The 15,445-nt window shown below is 44.9% G+C and overlaps 1 protein-coding gene across 1 annotated transcript in view; it reads right to left on the minus strand.

Annotated features, from left to right (window-relative positions):
- Nucleotides 1-15,445, minus strand: part of LOC117061180 (microtubule-associated serine/threonine-protein kinase 1-like) — an 87,113-nt gene that overhangs the window by 26,524 nt on the left and 45,144 nt on the right. Inside the window, exons 3-4 of the mRNA XM_033173864.1 lie at nt 7,034-7,122; nt 5,900-5,975 (exon numbers count right to left, since the gene is read on the minus strand). Coding sequence (XP_033029755.1) covers nt 5,900-5,975; nt 7,034-7,122 — 165 coding nt within the window. The remainder of the gene's footprint in view (nt 1-5,899; nt 5,976-7,033; nt 7,123-15,445) is intronic.

Below are 15,445 nucleotides of genomic sequence, written 5' to 3' on the forward strand. Positions count from 1 at the left end.
CTAATGGTCAGGGGTCCCTTTACCTTTACCTATGTTTTGTTTTAGCCAGCAAGATTAAACAAGGTTTTTTTCTGTTTGTAACCGTTAAAGAAATGTGCAACCCTATTGTTTAGTTTTTTCAATAAATCTGAAAAGGATTTCTGTTGTTTGGATTCTATGCCTCTTGCCTAAGGAAGCTGAACAGGTGCTTAACCACTTGGACACTACTTGTTGAACTTCTGCCTGTGGCCCAGTAGGGGGACCCAGGGCTGTGCGATTCCGGTAACCAGCGGGGTGGTCTGCCTCCTTGGACCTCCGTTCGGGGATCGCTCAGGTTAAAGGGGGTGGTGGCAGCTTTACCTGTTGAATTACGTTCTGACTCCACTAGGAACTGCCTTTCTTTCCTGTCTAAATCTTACCGGTGTCTAGGGAGATTGGTCAGGAGGGGGGAACAGTTTAGTGGCTACTCTGCTACTCCTACTACAGAATCGCAACCCCAAACCACAATGGCAGTTCTGGCGTTCTAATTAGAGTCCTTGTATTAGAATTCTCCTCCCAGTTCTAGTTTCCCTTCAGAGGTTCAGAAAGAAAGGAAAGCACAAGAGAAAATGTCCATGTCAACACAGGACAGATTCACATCATGCTTTTAAACTACATTCAACACACCTTTAAAATGTATGGCTTTGCCCAAGGAATCCTAGGGACTGTAGGTGTAGGGAACTGTAGCTCTGTGAAGGCAAAACTACAGTTCCCGTGATTCTTTGGGGGAAGTCACATGCTCTAAATGTGTGTTGAATGTGCCTTATATTAAGGTTACCAGATTTTTTTCAGTGAATCCAGGGACACTTTTCAACTTCAGTGGATTTTGTATGGGGACTGATTTGTAAATCCAAGGACTGTCCCCAGGAAACGAGGATGTCTGGTAACCTTACTTTATATGTGTGCTGTGGACCTTTGCTGCATCTCAGACTATTTATGCATGCTAGAGGGTCAACTTTCTCCTTCCCCAGCCCCAGGAGGGCTCCACCTACAGATGTCCTATTGGTTTGCCCTGACCCAAGCTAGCTATAAAACTTCAGTGTCGGGTCTGGGTCTTTGGGCATGACAACAGCTAGTTTTGACCTTGTTGACTCTGGTTGTTACCTGTTGGATTCTGGCATCTTGTTCCCAGTCTCCTTGGAAAGGTACCTTAGCTTTGATCCCAGCTACTGTGTGTGACTGTTTTGGACTGTCCCTTTCTGCATGCTGCCTTGATCCTTTGGCCAACAATTTCCAAAGCTTTCTGGCAAAGCTTTTCCCCACCCCTCAGTCATGCATCTGGAACAGCTTTGACTATCTACTGTCCCATGCAAACACCCCGACCCTCAACCCTGTGCTTTCTGCAAATAGCCATTCCATGCGTCATGAAGTCCTGCACCGTGCAAGAAAGAGCACATATACTGTAATAAAGTTAAGTATACACATCTTAGGTTTCTCCTGTCAAAAGAACATGAACCAGGCGTCCACAGATCCAGATTAATCCTGATGTAGGACCTTGTAAGATGCAAGATAGGCCTTGTGATGACTGTGGATACTTTTATATCATCCTCCTTTTATACTATGTATTAGGCAGCCTCTGGGTTTGTTAGGGCTGCTGTATGTCCAGATTTTCCCAGACATTACTGGGATTTCAAAGGTGGAATTGATGTTGGGGGGAATTTCTGAAAGGCGGCACTTTGTCCTGGATCTTAGGCAAGTCAATTTTTTTAAAAAATCATTTTTTGGTGTTTTTGTAAAGAAAAGCTTGACAACTTTCAGCTTTCCCTAAAAAAACAACAACCCCACAACTCAACAATTTCAGTGGTTTCCTAAAAAAAAAAAAAAGCTCTTTCAGGGTGTCCTGGTTTGTTCCAATCTATCTATAGGCCTACACTTTGCTTGATCTCTCTCTCATTTTCTCTCTCTCACACACACTGACACAAGTGACTTTGCAAGTTCCATGGAATAAGGTATTTTCTAATCATACTCCTGTGATAAAACCGTACGTGTGTTTTAGTCCAGTGTGAAAATTCACAGAACAGAGATCTGTAAACAGCTCAGGGTGGATTTTACTCAGCACTTTGTTTATGGCAAGATGGAACTTCACAGTCTGTTCCCTTGCTTTTGGGGGGTGGGGGGGTGGGCGGGAGGCAGAAGCAGCATGGGCATGACTATAAAAAGAGCAGAGAGCAGATGGGGAGTGGGGAGCAGCAGCTGTACAATCTTCAACCGCCTCAAATGTTCCTGTATGCCACGTTCTGGCAGCATGGCCTGGTAGATCAAACATGAGAATGATAGCCAGGAACCCGCAGTTCTCCTCCAAAGCCTTTGAGAGGGATAGGGACTTCTTGGGATGGGCTGGTGGGGAAGATTGGGCAGGGGCTGAAGCAAGAAAAAAAATGAGGAATGGATATGAGTTGGTTCTCCTCCTTCCTTGTGCACAGTGCAACTGGTTTCTACCCCAAGTGGGCTTCCTTTCACTCAGTAGTCTATGGGAACTTTACCCAGGAGATTCTGCCTCTGCAGCCAGACATGGGAAGATGGGGGGACTTCATCAAATAAGGACTGCAAGTGGAGAGGCTGGCCTCCCATGAGGCAAATATCTAGGGCGGCTTGCTGTACCATCAATAGCAAGCCTGTGATGGTTCTTCAAGCTAGGTCAGAACCCACACATCCTCCTGGGACTTGGAAATAACACTGTAGTAATGTGGATACTGGGTATTTAGAGCCCTTCCAGAACAGGGTACCCAAGTTGGAAAGAGAAGAAGAAGAAGAAGAAGAAGAAGAAGAAGAAGAAGAAGAGGAGGAGGAGGAGGAGTTTGGATTTGATATCCCGCTTTATCACTACCCAAAGGAGTCTCAAAGCGGCTAACATTCTCCTTTCCCTTCCTCCCCCACAGCAAACACTCTGCGATGTGAGTGGGGCTGAGAGACTTCAGAGAAGTGTGACTAGCCCAAGGTCACCCAGCAGCTGCATGTGGAGGAGCGGAGACGCGAACCCGGTTCCCCAGATTACGAGTCTACTGCTCTTAAGGGGAGGGGGAAACATTTCAGGAAGTTTAAACTCCAGATAGAATGTGCTGGGGGGAATTATCTGTTTTGACGACCTAGAGAAAATGGTGCAAGCAGCTGGGATAAGAACTAATGATATGTCCTGCTTTGAGTTTGCTTCGTTCGATGGTTTTATTGTTTTAGGTGTAAAGTTATTTGCCCTTTTGTATTTTTATGCTAGGCATGTAAGGCAGTGTATAAATGGGGGGGGGAGAGGTCTAAACTGAGTGGTTGATTGAATAAATATACAGTTGTACCTTGTTCGACTTCCAAAATGTTTGAAAACCAAATCACGGCTTCTGATTGGCTGCAGGAAGCTCCCACAGCCAATCAGAAACTGGGGAAGCCCCGTCGGATGTCTGGCTTCCAAAAATAGTTCGCAAACCGGAACAGTCACTTCCTGGTTTGCGATGTTCGATGTCAGGTTACAGCCGAGTAGACAGCAGCTGCAGCTGTCTTACTGGGACAGCAGCCAAGAGCTGGGAGAGCAGGTTGCCATGGATAAAGCAGGAGATAAGACTGAGGGAAGCACTCAGTCCAGGGCTAGTCCGAATCTCTCTGAAAGCAGTTTGTCAGAGCCTTTACCGGGTGCAAGAGAAAGGGAAATTGTTGTCACAGAGGAGGCGGAAGAGGGTGGTGTTCTCGCGAGGTTTTAAAGAGAAGAGGAACCACCCTGAGGTTTCAGTTGAGTCATCAACAGAGGTAGTGAGAGCAGGGAGCTCCAGTCTAGAGGCTTGGTTGTTCTCTTTGTTTTCTTTAAATAAACTCAGCTTCACTGAGTTAACATGTACGTGTCTGCTGCATTCAGGAACTAAGCTGTTCGAAAACTAAGGTACAACTGTAATGTAGCAGTTGGTGTTTTGTTTTTTAAAAAAGAAAACCACGAAAACTTAGCAGATCCTTGTTCTGCTTACTTCTTTTTTGTAAGTTTATCACTGATTATGCCATGCTTAGGGCTCGGGTAGCAGCTGGATTCTCTCTCACCCTACTATTGAGATAGTGGTGTTTATAGCCTTCATGGGTTGCCTCAACACATGGGACTTGTCCACACAGGAGTTTAAGGTAGTTTTAAAGCTGCTTGTGTCTCAGTTCATTTATTTATTGCAGCATTCATCAGCCCAAGGGAAAGGATGTAGAGTGCCTATTTTTTACTGGTTGGTGTTGAAGACATCCCTGCTGCATATTTTGATGATGTTTTTTTAAAGAACAGCTGTTCAGTGCAAAACTGCTCTTGTGAAAAACAGTGGTATTTAAAATTAAAATGAATTAAAATTGGACCTTCAGGAAGAATTGGCAGATACAGCAGGCATTGGTTCCTTCTGGTGACCAAAACAGCGTTCATTTTCAAGCACGCCTGTTTCTAACTGCTGCATGCTGAGGGCACTTGTGCAGAACATAAACCAACCTTTAAATTTTTTTCTAAGTTCTAATCTAGAGGTTTTGCATAAGATTGCTCTTGCACAAAACCTTCTTTCTGTACAGTATTAAAAATAAAACAGAAATACAAACGGCTAAACCAGAATTGGGAGTGAAGGAACATGAGAATAAAAGCATGTTTGCTAATAATAAATCTCTTTTGATTTTAATACAGAAGCTTTGTGCAAGAAAATTCTTGCCCATATTAAACTTAAAATAAAAAGATAAAAACAGGAACTGATAGCTCCAAAATTTAAACATGATTTAGGAAGGGAGGGAGATGGGGAGGTGGAGGCAACAAAATGAAGGGCTAACCCCTTCAGGGAAGGAGCAGGAACATGCAGCTACTTCAAATAGACCAGAATCTTGTGAGTTCCATATCCAAGGGGGGGGGGGGCTTTTGCAGCTTTCTCCAAGGTTTTAAATATTTGCAAAATGCTTTGGTTGCATCATGGGAAAATAAAATGAAATCCATCCTCTGCTGAAAGTAGGATGCACATCAAGAAAGGAGAGAGGAAAGCAGGTGGGCAGGCCTGCTTCATTGGCTTTTCAGAGATAGATTCAGGTGAGGTCCTTCTGTATGTATCTGCTGTCATTGCTATAAGCAGCATGGCAAGCCTTATTTTTGTGTGTTTACTCCCCTACCCCCAAATTCACAACCCTTCATTTTGCCCATTGCGAAATATGCAGGTAAACCTTAGTTCTTGACTATTTTCTGCTGTTGTTTTTTAATGGTGTGGTTATATATGTAGCTAAAAAGGTAATGTTAAAGGACCCCAGGACAGTTAAGTCCACTCAAAGGCAACTATGGGGTTACGGCGCTCACCTTGCTTTCAGGCCGAGGGAGCCGGCGTTTGTCCACAGACAGCTTTCCAGGTCATGTGGCCAGCAGGACTAAACCGCTTCTGGTGCAACGGGATACCGTAACGGAAACCGAAGCACACGGAAACGCCATTTATCTTCCGCTGCAATGGTACCTAGTTATCTACTTGCACTGGCGTGCTTTTGAACTGCTAGGTTGGCAGGAGCTGGGACAGAGCAACGGGAGCTCACCCCGTTGCAGGGATTCAAACCGCTGACCTTCTGATCAGCATCTCTGGTTATATCTATATCTATATCTGTGCTCATGCCAACCTTAAGTAAATGTTAATGGAGGGTGTGTATGTAATAACTGAGGGGAGGGGGCACCACAAGGATACACCCAACTAGTGCAGATGCAAAACACTGGTTTAGGAATCAGAGGCAGAAAATTTAAACGACTCATCTGTGGACACTGTTGCACCCAAGTACATACGTAGAAAGTGGACTACTCATTGTGCAAGATAACACCCCTGTGTGGACACATCAGTGGTCAGTGAAGGAGTCCGGGTTTGCAGTGGAGATTCCCAAAAGCCATTGGACACCAGAGTCCCAAAGAATGAGGGACTGCTCTTACCTGCGGGAGGAAGCGAAGGAAAAGTGGGCTGGTGTATTGGGGGAAAAGTTCCGAGGGCTGTCCAGAGGGCTGCTACCTGTGGACAGGGCAGGAAAAGAAGACACAAAAGGGAAATCAACACATTGCCTCGTGAGACTGCCAGCAGACCAGATCGAATTCTTAACCCTGTCTCACTCAAGGAGCCAGCATATTCATATTCATATTCATATTCAGAGCCTGCCATAAATGAGAAAGGTTGCCATAGTGACTCCAGCAACAAGCCATGGGAGGTGATGCAGAGGAATATGAAAACAGAAGACAGAAAGAGGCCAAGAAATATAATGCTGGATGGGTGAATAAACAAATAAGACAGGTGACAGACAGACAATGGGGGATTAATGATCAAGTGTCAAATGGCTGGGTAGATAGTTGGTCAGAGGGAAAGATTTGAAGTCAGACAGATGGACAGACAATGGCAGGGATAGTTAGTAAGATGGACAGACGAGAAGGTGCTGCTATATATGTGGCCAGAATAATAGACAGATGGCCTGGGATGCATGGAAAGATGAGAAAAGAAATCAGTGGGAAGGCTGACTAGAAGATGGATGAACCCACATAGACAACATTGGTTCTAAATCAAACTAATATGATTGCTTTGGAGTGAATGAAATACTTAGGGTATTTTGCTAAACGTATGGCAAGGCTGACAGGATGGAAACTGAGTGAGGTGGACATGGACTTTAGACGAAATTTCTCTCAATATTTCTGCAGGCATCCTGGCATGTTATGACAAATAGGTCTAATACAAGACTATGCCAATCTAATCTCATCCAGCTGTAGCAATGCAAAGGAACCCCACATTTAAAAAAAAAAACCCACGAGGGTAGATTAAAAAACGAAGGACTTACATTACTGTGTCCTCAGAAGGAACCAAGGGCATCTTATTAGTCCTGGGTATGAGAAATTACTACTAGACTCCAAGGTGGGCTTTGTCAAAGCCAGTCTAGCAGGCCTTGTTGGAAGGCCACTGCCTGAGCAGGGGCAGCAAGACAGGGGTCTGTCTTCTGTTTGTGACCCACCGTGTAGTGTTGGATAAGGCACACCCAGGGTGGAACTCCTGAAAGAAGGATGGGGCAGGTCAAGGGCTTAACTCACCAATATGACCTGGGAGTGGAGAGTGAGGCCGTGGCAGCGTCGGCGATGTACTTGTCAGGATCAGGCTCTTTCTGTTACTGGTTCGGCAACTGTACAAAGGGGAGGAAAGAAGGAGAGGGAAAGAAGACAGGCCTAGATCAGGGTGTGTGTGGATGAAAGATGCCACACCAGGCTACAGCTCATGTCGCTATGTGGTTTGCCTTGAAAGACCGCAGTTAGAAAGCTTGGCCAATCAATTCTCTTTTCAGCTTGGTTGGCTACTCCAAAATGGTAGCAGGTTACCTTCTGTAGTCCACTTCCCCAAAGAAGAGCTGGCAAGTAGCCAGGAAGCCCCATTTCCCACTTAACCATTGGCCCACCTTGTGCCATGGAGCTCCCTTATTACCTCAAGCAGACTGAGATGTGTTTAGCTGAAGTCGCTCAGGACAATGACAGAGGCATTCTGCATACAACTATTATCTCTAATAAATAACTGAGCTACAGATCCCTTATGAGAAGGTGTGAAAAGCAGGAGTATTAGTTCAGTGTGGGGGAAGTGTCTACCTAGAGGCAACAGAACTCCACTACAAATGTGGGCAGGCTTATCTAGAGCGTGATCCAATAGCAGAACTACCAAACTGAGCTCTTTTGCTGCAAGACCTGCTTCCCAACTGAGGCCTTGCTGTGCCTGCATTCTCCATCTTTCTCACACACATATACAAACTTTAACTCAATACTGAAATTCAGAAATCCTGGATCCACTATTGCTTGCTATGATCACTTAATACTCAGCTCTTTTTTCCTCTGGAAGGTGACAAAGAGGGCCTTGGTGGTGTTAATTAAATGCTATTTGCATGGAACTAAGAGTCATACTTAATAGAATTAACAATTAAGTAACTTAATCAACAATTAAGTAGCATTTCTAGGTGTGATTTACAGCCTTACTTCTTTCTCCGCCAAGCCTTAACTTAACATTGTCACAAAGGATTCATTGGCAGGGTATCCACACCTTTCAATGCTTATTAAGCCATAAGTAGTCCTCAGATAAGTGAGTTGAACTCAGTGTTGAGCTGAGGTAAGGCAAGTCATTCCAGAACCCAAGCAGTTCAAGAAAAGAAACTCTGTCATAGCGTTTAGGCATTTTAAAGTAAATTGGAGTGGCCCCAAGGACAACACCGTTCAGATGTGTGCCTTGACAAGGCTGTGTTGAATTGCCATGCAGCTCCCAGGTGCAGCTGGCTTGGTGTTAACCTTATTTTGCCAGCTAGTCTTTAGTGCTGTACAAACACTATGGTATAGGTTACTAACTGCACCCAGCTGGATGTTTGCCCGGGTTTATATTGGTGTCAGTTTTTCAGGCTGCACAGTAGCTTATGGGCTGCCAACAATGGCTTGCGTGTTGTGCAGTGCCCCTTCTGTCCATTGCATGCTAAGGCTCAGGGTTGCAACTGAACAGGTTTGGATTAGCAAGCATCTGAGCCAGAAGAAATGCACCTCCAAGGCTCTTATCTTCTTGAAACATTCATATGAAAAGCCCAGCATGCACAACTGAAAGAGAGCCAAGTGTACCAACCCTCCATCACAAAAGTTATAGAAAGTTCCCAAGGTGGGCTCTGGAGAGACGCAAAACTCAAACATGCGCCTAGGATAAACAGCGCTTCTAAACAAGAAGTGCCGTTCATTGTGTGCCAACAGGATACCAAAGTACGTACCGCAATATACCCCCCAATGTGATCAATCATGCTATTCCCTCTCTGACACTCAGTTCTCAAAGAGGACACACAAATGAAAGAGTTGTGCGGCCTTTTAAAGACTAACGGACTTATGTGGCACAAACATGTTAATTGAAGAAGGGGTGAGCCTGTTCAGAGTATTCTGGAGGAGGAGAGCAAGGTCAGGGGAATTCACACCATAACATTATACAGATGCGCCCCGGGTGCCATGTTTGGAGGGGGTGACAAGAAGCCACCCCACCACCCCCGGACACGGTGGCGCAAGCAGTCATCGTGCCACTGTAGCCGCATGTGAAGGATCCTCCATTCGCAGCTGCAGCCGCAAGCAGAGCATCCCGCCACTGTCCGTACGGCGCAACGCATGTGCAGCCAGTGGTTTGCCCCGCCGTGGGTGTCAGTTAGCCTTCATTCACCCCTGACATTATATACCCCCATTCAGTGCTTTTCCCCCTATAAAAATAGGTGCTGGTACTCACCATGATGTTGTTACAGTAAGCGCCACACATTTTAGCAACAACAAAAAGAGGTGCGGGTACTGCATACCCTTGAGTACCCCCTGGGAAAAAAGCACTAAAAAGTATAAAAACTCTGTCCTGGTGTCATTCTGGAGGAACTGGCCTATCTTCCTCTCCTTTACTGTCAAGCTTTCTGCTACTAGGGGAATAAGAATAATTAAAGGATGGCAAGCAAGGGCTTAGACCACCTCAAATAGCAAGTGAGATGCAAACTTCTCAGGCCAAAATAGTTACCCTGATTGTACCCCACCCCATGAGTCCGGTAAGTCTGAGCAAGTAGGGAGATTATCAGTGGGGGCAGACAAACTGCACAATCCATCCCAATCACCCCAGTTTTGATATAAAAGCAAAAACTAAAGCCAGAACGTTGGAAACCAATGTTTAAGAAAGGATCCTGACACACCTTGAAACACTGGGGAATAGATTTCATAAACAAAGACAAATCTTTGGTCTGAGCAAGCAAATGTAGCAGAGCAGGACCCTTTCATAAATATTGGACCGCACCTTTGTACAAATCTCCCCCCCCCCAAAAAAAAAACTATTTGCAAAAATACAACACTTTTGCCAGTCAATGATGGTAAAAAGAAGCTAGAAGGAAATGCATACAGTGGAGGATGGAATTGGTGTGCAAAAGAAAAAGGGAATTCAGCTAAACGATGGCAAAAGAACAGGTGCAGTGCTCTTCCCTTTCAAGACTATGGGAAAGAGGTCCATAGAAATATCTTCTGACACTTACTAACATTCATATTTGTCTTACAACCATGAAACCTAGAGACATCCCTTTTATTTATGTAGTGAGATTTTTACAATCTAATTTCAAAACAAAACAAAACCCATGTACTTTTAAAAATGTTTCTAGCCCTCATGACCGTGAAGATACATGTGAAATAGTGCAAGCCTCACCTGCTGAATAATAAAAATCAGAGGGCTAACCTAATAATATTTCAGTTGATCAGAGAATGGGGCTTTTAATGTCTTGCTTTCCACATCCCTGATTAACAGGTGCAGAATTATGCAAATTAATCAAATATAAGCAATGTTGCTTAATTTGCATATTCTTATTACAATTAATTTTTTAATTACACCGCTACCTTTCTAGGAGCATAATTTGCATAACCCTGGCACAGAATTGCGTGTGTGTGCTTTGCAAAGGCCCATATGGGGTGTTCACAACCCTGTCCTAAGCAGTTCATGTGTGGCAACTATAAACTCACTTTGCATAATTCTGTGGCCAGGCAACACTTCCATCTTACAACCCACAGTGATTTTTTTACATCTTGAATTACATACAGTTCTATTATTATTATTATTATTATTATTATTATTATTATTATTATTATTATTATTATTACCCCGCCCATCTGGCTGGGCTTCCCCAGCCACTCAGGGCAGCTTCCAACAAAATATTAAAATACAATAATCCATCAAACATTAAAAGCTTCCCTAAACAGGGCTGCCTTTAGATGTCTTCTAAAAGTCTGGCAGTTGTTGTTCTCTTTGACATCTGGTGGGAGAGCGTTCCACAGGGCGGGTGCCACTACCGAGAAGGCCCTCTGCCTGGTTCCCTGTAACTTCTTACCTGGTTCCCTTATTTGAGGCCCACCTACAACCCAAGCCAGGCCTGTCCATAGCTGTCAACCTTCCTTTTTCTTGCATTGGGAAACGGCCATAGCTGTCATCCTTCCCTTTTTCTGCAGTGGGAAATGGCGCTGGAATAAGGGAATTTCCCACAAAAAAGGGGAAAGTCAACAGCTATGGGCCTGTCTCATTCACACACATCCTAGCATATGCTCACCCATACCAGACCCAATCTGGTACAGTCACTGTCTTTAGGGCTGTGGCCTTTTTCAGATGCCTCCTGACTGGGTTGGGAAGAAGAGCCTTGTCAATTCTGATTATTATTAAAAGGACCGAGTCACCATCCGGGCTCAATAGATTTTGTCTTGACTTTCTAGCCAACCAAGATTTCCACCAATCTCCCCAGCATGCACAGAGGGCCTGGGGAAGAGGCAGAGATTCTCTTAGCTACTGTTGATTTTTAATCTTTTCCTTTTATTTTTGGAATGTGTTTGTAACACCTACTAACTGTTATATTTTTGTAAAACACTCAGAGGTGTTTGGGTCTTTTGCTTTTCTTTTTCTTCACAGTCAAGAGGTAGGCCTATATAAATTTTGTTTAAGTAGATCCAATCTGATCCATAAAAAGTCCTTAAAAAAATGAATTTTCCCCCAACTTCTGTCCAGAAAGGCCCCTCATAGGCAGTTTCCTTTCCTGCCTACCTTATGAAACCTTCCTTTGACCCCTACCACACACCTCACTTTATTGAGCCGTTTTGAGTTTTTTTTAAAATAAAATAATAATAATACCTGACCACCTTTCTCCTCCTCCCCCCTCCCTCCCCTTTTAATATCTTGTTTTTTTAATCTCTGTGGCATGGTTGATGGCTTTTAACTCCTGCATTTGATTGTGATTTCAGCTTTTCTGCTCCTGTGTTGCACTTTTGTGTGTCGGCCTTATGTTTTGTTCCTTGTATGCTTTTATGCTGGTTGGATTTTTAAGCTTGTGGATTTTGAATGTACCATCGTATAATTGCTGTGTTTTATTTTTCTGTGTGAGGCCTAGATAATTTATTTTAGGGGGCACCATATAAATGGCAAATGATAAATAATTAAGTACCTGTATATAATACAGTATACACAAAGCCCCTCTCCCCATTCAGAAAAGAGAGTAGGTCAAGCTGACATGACTCCTAACTGTGAGGCTCTATTTACGGCTGCGGCACACATACATGAATCATTGTTTGAGTTCTGTCACTACATGACTCACAACTGTTTCCATTGAAACAAGGAGCATTGTGTTTGAGGCGATATGAAAGGCTCACCTTAGGTGTTTGATGCATGATGGCTCGTTCACAAAACGCATGTCACAATCAGGTAATAAGCCTAAACCGAGAAGCCCTAAGTAAGGCTGAGCAAAAGGGGAACAGGTCTGCAGCCTGGGCCCTCAAGACTTGGCCAGGACTCCTGATGCAGCAGAGAGCTCTCTGCACACAGTCCTAAGGACAACCTAGTACATGGGTAGGCAAACTAAGGCCCGGGGGCCAGATCCGGCCCAATCGCCTTCTAAATCCGGCCCACAGACGGTCCAGGAATCAGCATGTTTTTACACAAGTAGAATATGTCCTTTTATTTAAAATGCATCTCTGGGTTATTTGTGGGGCCTGCCTGGTGTTTTTACATGAGTAGAATATGTCCTACAAGGCAGGCTTAAGCAGTATGTGGACCGAGAACTCCCAGAAGTGCAAGCTGGATTTCGAAGGGGCAGAGGAACCAGAGACCAAATTGCAAACATGCGCTGGATTATGGAGAAAGCTAGAGAGTTCCAGAAAAACATCTACTTCTGCTTCATTGACTACGCAAAAGCATTTGACTGTGTCGACCACAGCAAACTATGGCAAGTTCTTAAAGAAATGGGAGTGCCGGATCACCTCATTTGTCTCCTGAGAAATCTCTATGTGGGACAAGAAGCTACAGTTAGAACTGGATATGGAACAACTGATTGGTTCAAAATTGGGAAAGGAGTACGACAAGGCTGTATATTGTCTCCCTGCTTATTTAACTTATATGCAGAATTCATCATGCGAAAGGCTGGACTGGATGAATCCCCAACCGGAATTAAGATTGCCGGAAAAAATATCAACAACCTCAGATATGCTGATGATACTACCCTGATGGCAGAAAGTGAGGAGGAATTAAAGAACCTTTTAATGAGGGTGAAAGAGGAGAGCGCTAAATATGGTCTGAAGCTCAACATCAAAAAAACTAAGATCATGGCCACTGGTCCCATCACCTCCTGGCAAATAGAAGGGGAAGAAATGGAGGCAGTGAGAGATTTCACTTTCTTGGGTTCCATGATCACTGCAGATGGTGACAGCAGTCACGAAATTAGAAGACGCCTGCTTCTTGGGAGAAAAGCAATGACAAACCTAGACAACATCTTAAAAAGCAAAGACATCACCTTGCCGACAAAGGTCCGTATAGTTAAAGCTATGGTTTTCCCAGTAGTAATGTATGGAAGTGAGAGCTGGACCATAAAGAAGGCTGATCGCCGAAGAATTGATGCTTTTGAATTATGGTGCTGGAGGAGACTCTTGAGAGTCCCATGGACTGCAAGAAGATCAAACCTATCCATTCTCAAAGAAATCAGCCCTGAGTGCTCACTAGAAGGACAGATCCTGAAGTTGAGGCTCCAGTACTTTGGCCACCTCATGAGAAGAGAAGACTCCCTAGAAAAGACCCTGATGTTGGGAAAGATGGAGGGCACAAGGAGAAGGGGACGACAGAGGATGAGATGGTTGGACAGTGTTCTTGAAGCTACTAACATGAGTTTGGCCAAACTGCGGGAGGCAGTGAAGGATAGGCGTGCCTGGCGTGCTCTGGTCCATGGGGTCACGAAGAGTCGGACACGACTGAACGACTGAACAACAACAACAAGAATATGTCCTTTTATTTAAAATGCATCTCTAGGTTATTTGTGGGGCATAGGAATTTGTTCATCCCCCCCCCCAAAAAATATATAGTCCGCCCCCCCCCCACAAAGTCTGAGGGACAGTGGTCCAGCCCCCTGCTGAAAAGGTTTGCTGGCCCCTGATACAACCAGGGCACAGGACTAAGCTGGTGATGGTTCCCTGTCCAGCTCACACTTGTGTGGTGACTCCTGAGCAGGGTGTCTGTCTTGTCTCGAGAGACAATGGAGTGCACCATCAGGGGTGAAGTCAAACCACTGGAGAATCACAGCACCTGCTGTGGCTGCAGAGACTGGTAACTTGTAACTGCTTCCTCCTGTATTGCTTTTGCTGCGTTAACAGCACTGAAGTTAACCTCTGTGGGGTGCAAGCCTAGGCAGTGCGTACAGAGGTCCTGGGCTGCCCAGATGACAAGAATCCCTTCTCAGCCTCACTGATGTGATCTAAAGGAAAGCAGAGCAATATGTTCGGCACCAGCTTTGCTGTAGGAGTTGCTGGAAGGAGGCATAAGGACACCATCCAACCACTTCAGGGACTCCACTCTGGATTTCTTTAGGGTTTACTCCAGGGGTAGGCAACCTAAGGCCCGGGGGCCAGAGGTTGCCCAACCGCCTTCTCAATCCGGCCCGCGGACGGTCCAGGAATCAGTGTGTTTTTACATGAGTAGAATGTGTCCTTTTATTTAAAATGCATCTCTTGGTTATTTGTGGGGCATAGAAATTCATTCTTTCTTTTTTCCAAAATACAGTCCGGCCCCTTTTCATTTTTTTTCTTCAAAATATAGTCCGGCCCACCACATGGTCTGAGGGATGGTGGACCGGCTCACAGCTGAAAAAGGTTTCTGACCCCTGGTTTACTCCAAAGCCTTTTCTTCTTCCGAAGATATCCCACAAGGCAGCAGAGGTATGGGCTCAGAGTTTTCCTTCTCCTAGGTGAGCTACCTTCCCAGGTTGATGAGCTCCACCTGCCCCTCACTTCCCTCAACAGCACGTGCAGAAGCCGCCTTCTTGACCATTGGACCCACTATTGGTCTCATCCTCTCCATTTGTCACAACCTGTCTTCGCATGCAGGGGAAGTCCCTAACTCATCGAGGGTTTGAGCTGGCCAGTCGAAAATGTTCCCAGAATGTGGCCGCTGTCACACGCTGACAGGTAGAAGCCACAGGTGAGAGCTGAGTGCAGGGTGGGGACCAAAGGTGGAGAAACAACCCAAAAGGAGGACAGTGTCCCTCCCACCAGAGGTACTACCCTCCCATAATACTCCATACACCCTGGCTCAATAGCAACAAAAATCACATCACTACCTTTTGCATTCATCCAGAATCAGTATCATTACTCAGCTGAAAGCTCACAATTGCCAGCACAAATGAAAATCTCTATTACATTTCAAGCATATTGTTATGAGTTGTTGGGTTTTTTTTGGAGGGGAGGAAGTAGGCTGTATGCGATATCCTTCTGATCCCTGGATTGAGCAAATATTAAGATAGGCAAGTTTCCTGTGTTGAGGTGATAGCCTGGGTAATGGGTCATTAAAGGAAACAAATGAAAGAGGCTCTGTGTGAGACTGCAAATAGGTGGGGCCGTTCCCCCAGTTTGCGGTTAGGTAGAAGGACAAAGCCAGTGTTCAGAACTGAGATGCCAGGATGTGGACCAGAGGCA

The sequence above is a fragment of the Lacerta agilis genome, chromosome 16 (assembly GCF_009819535.1).
Source record: "Lacerta agilis isolate rLacAgi1 chromosome 16, rLacAgi1.pri, whole genome shotgun sequence".
NCBI lineage: Eukaryota > Metazoa > Chordata > Lepidosauria > Squamata > Lacertidae > Lacerta > Lacerta agilis.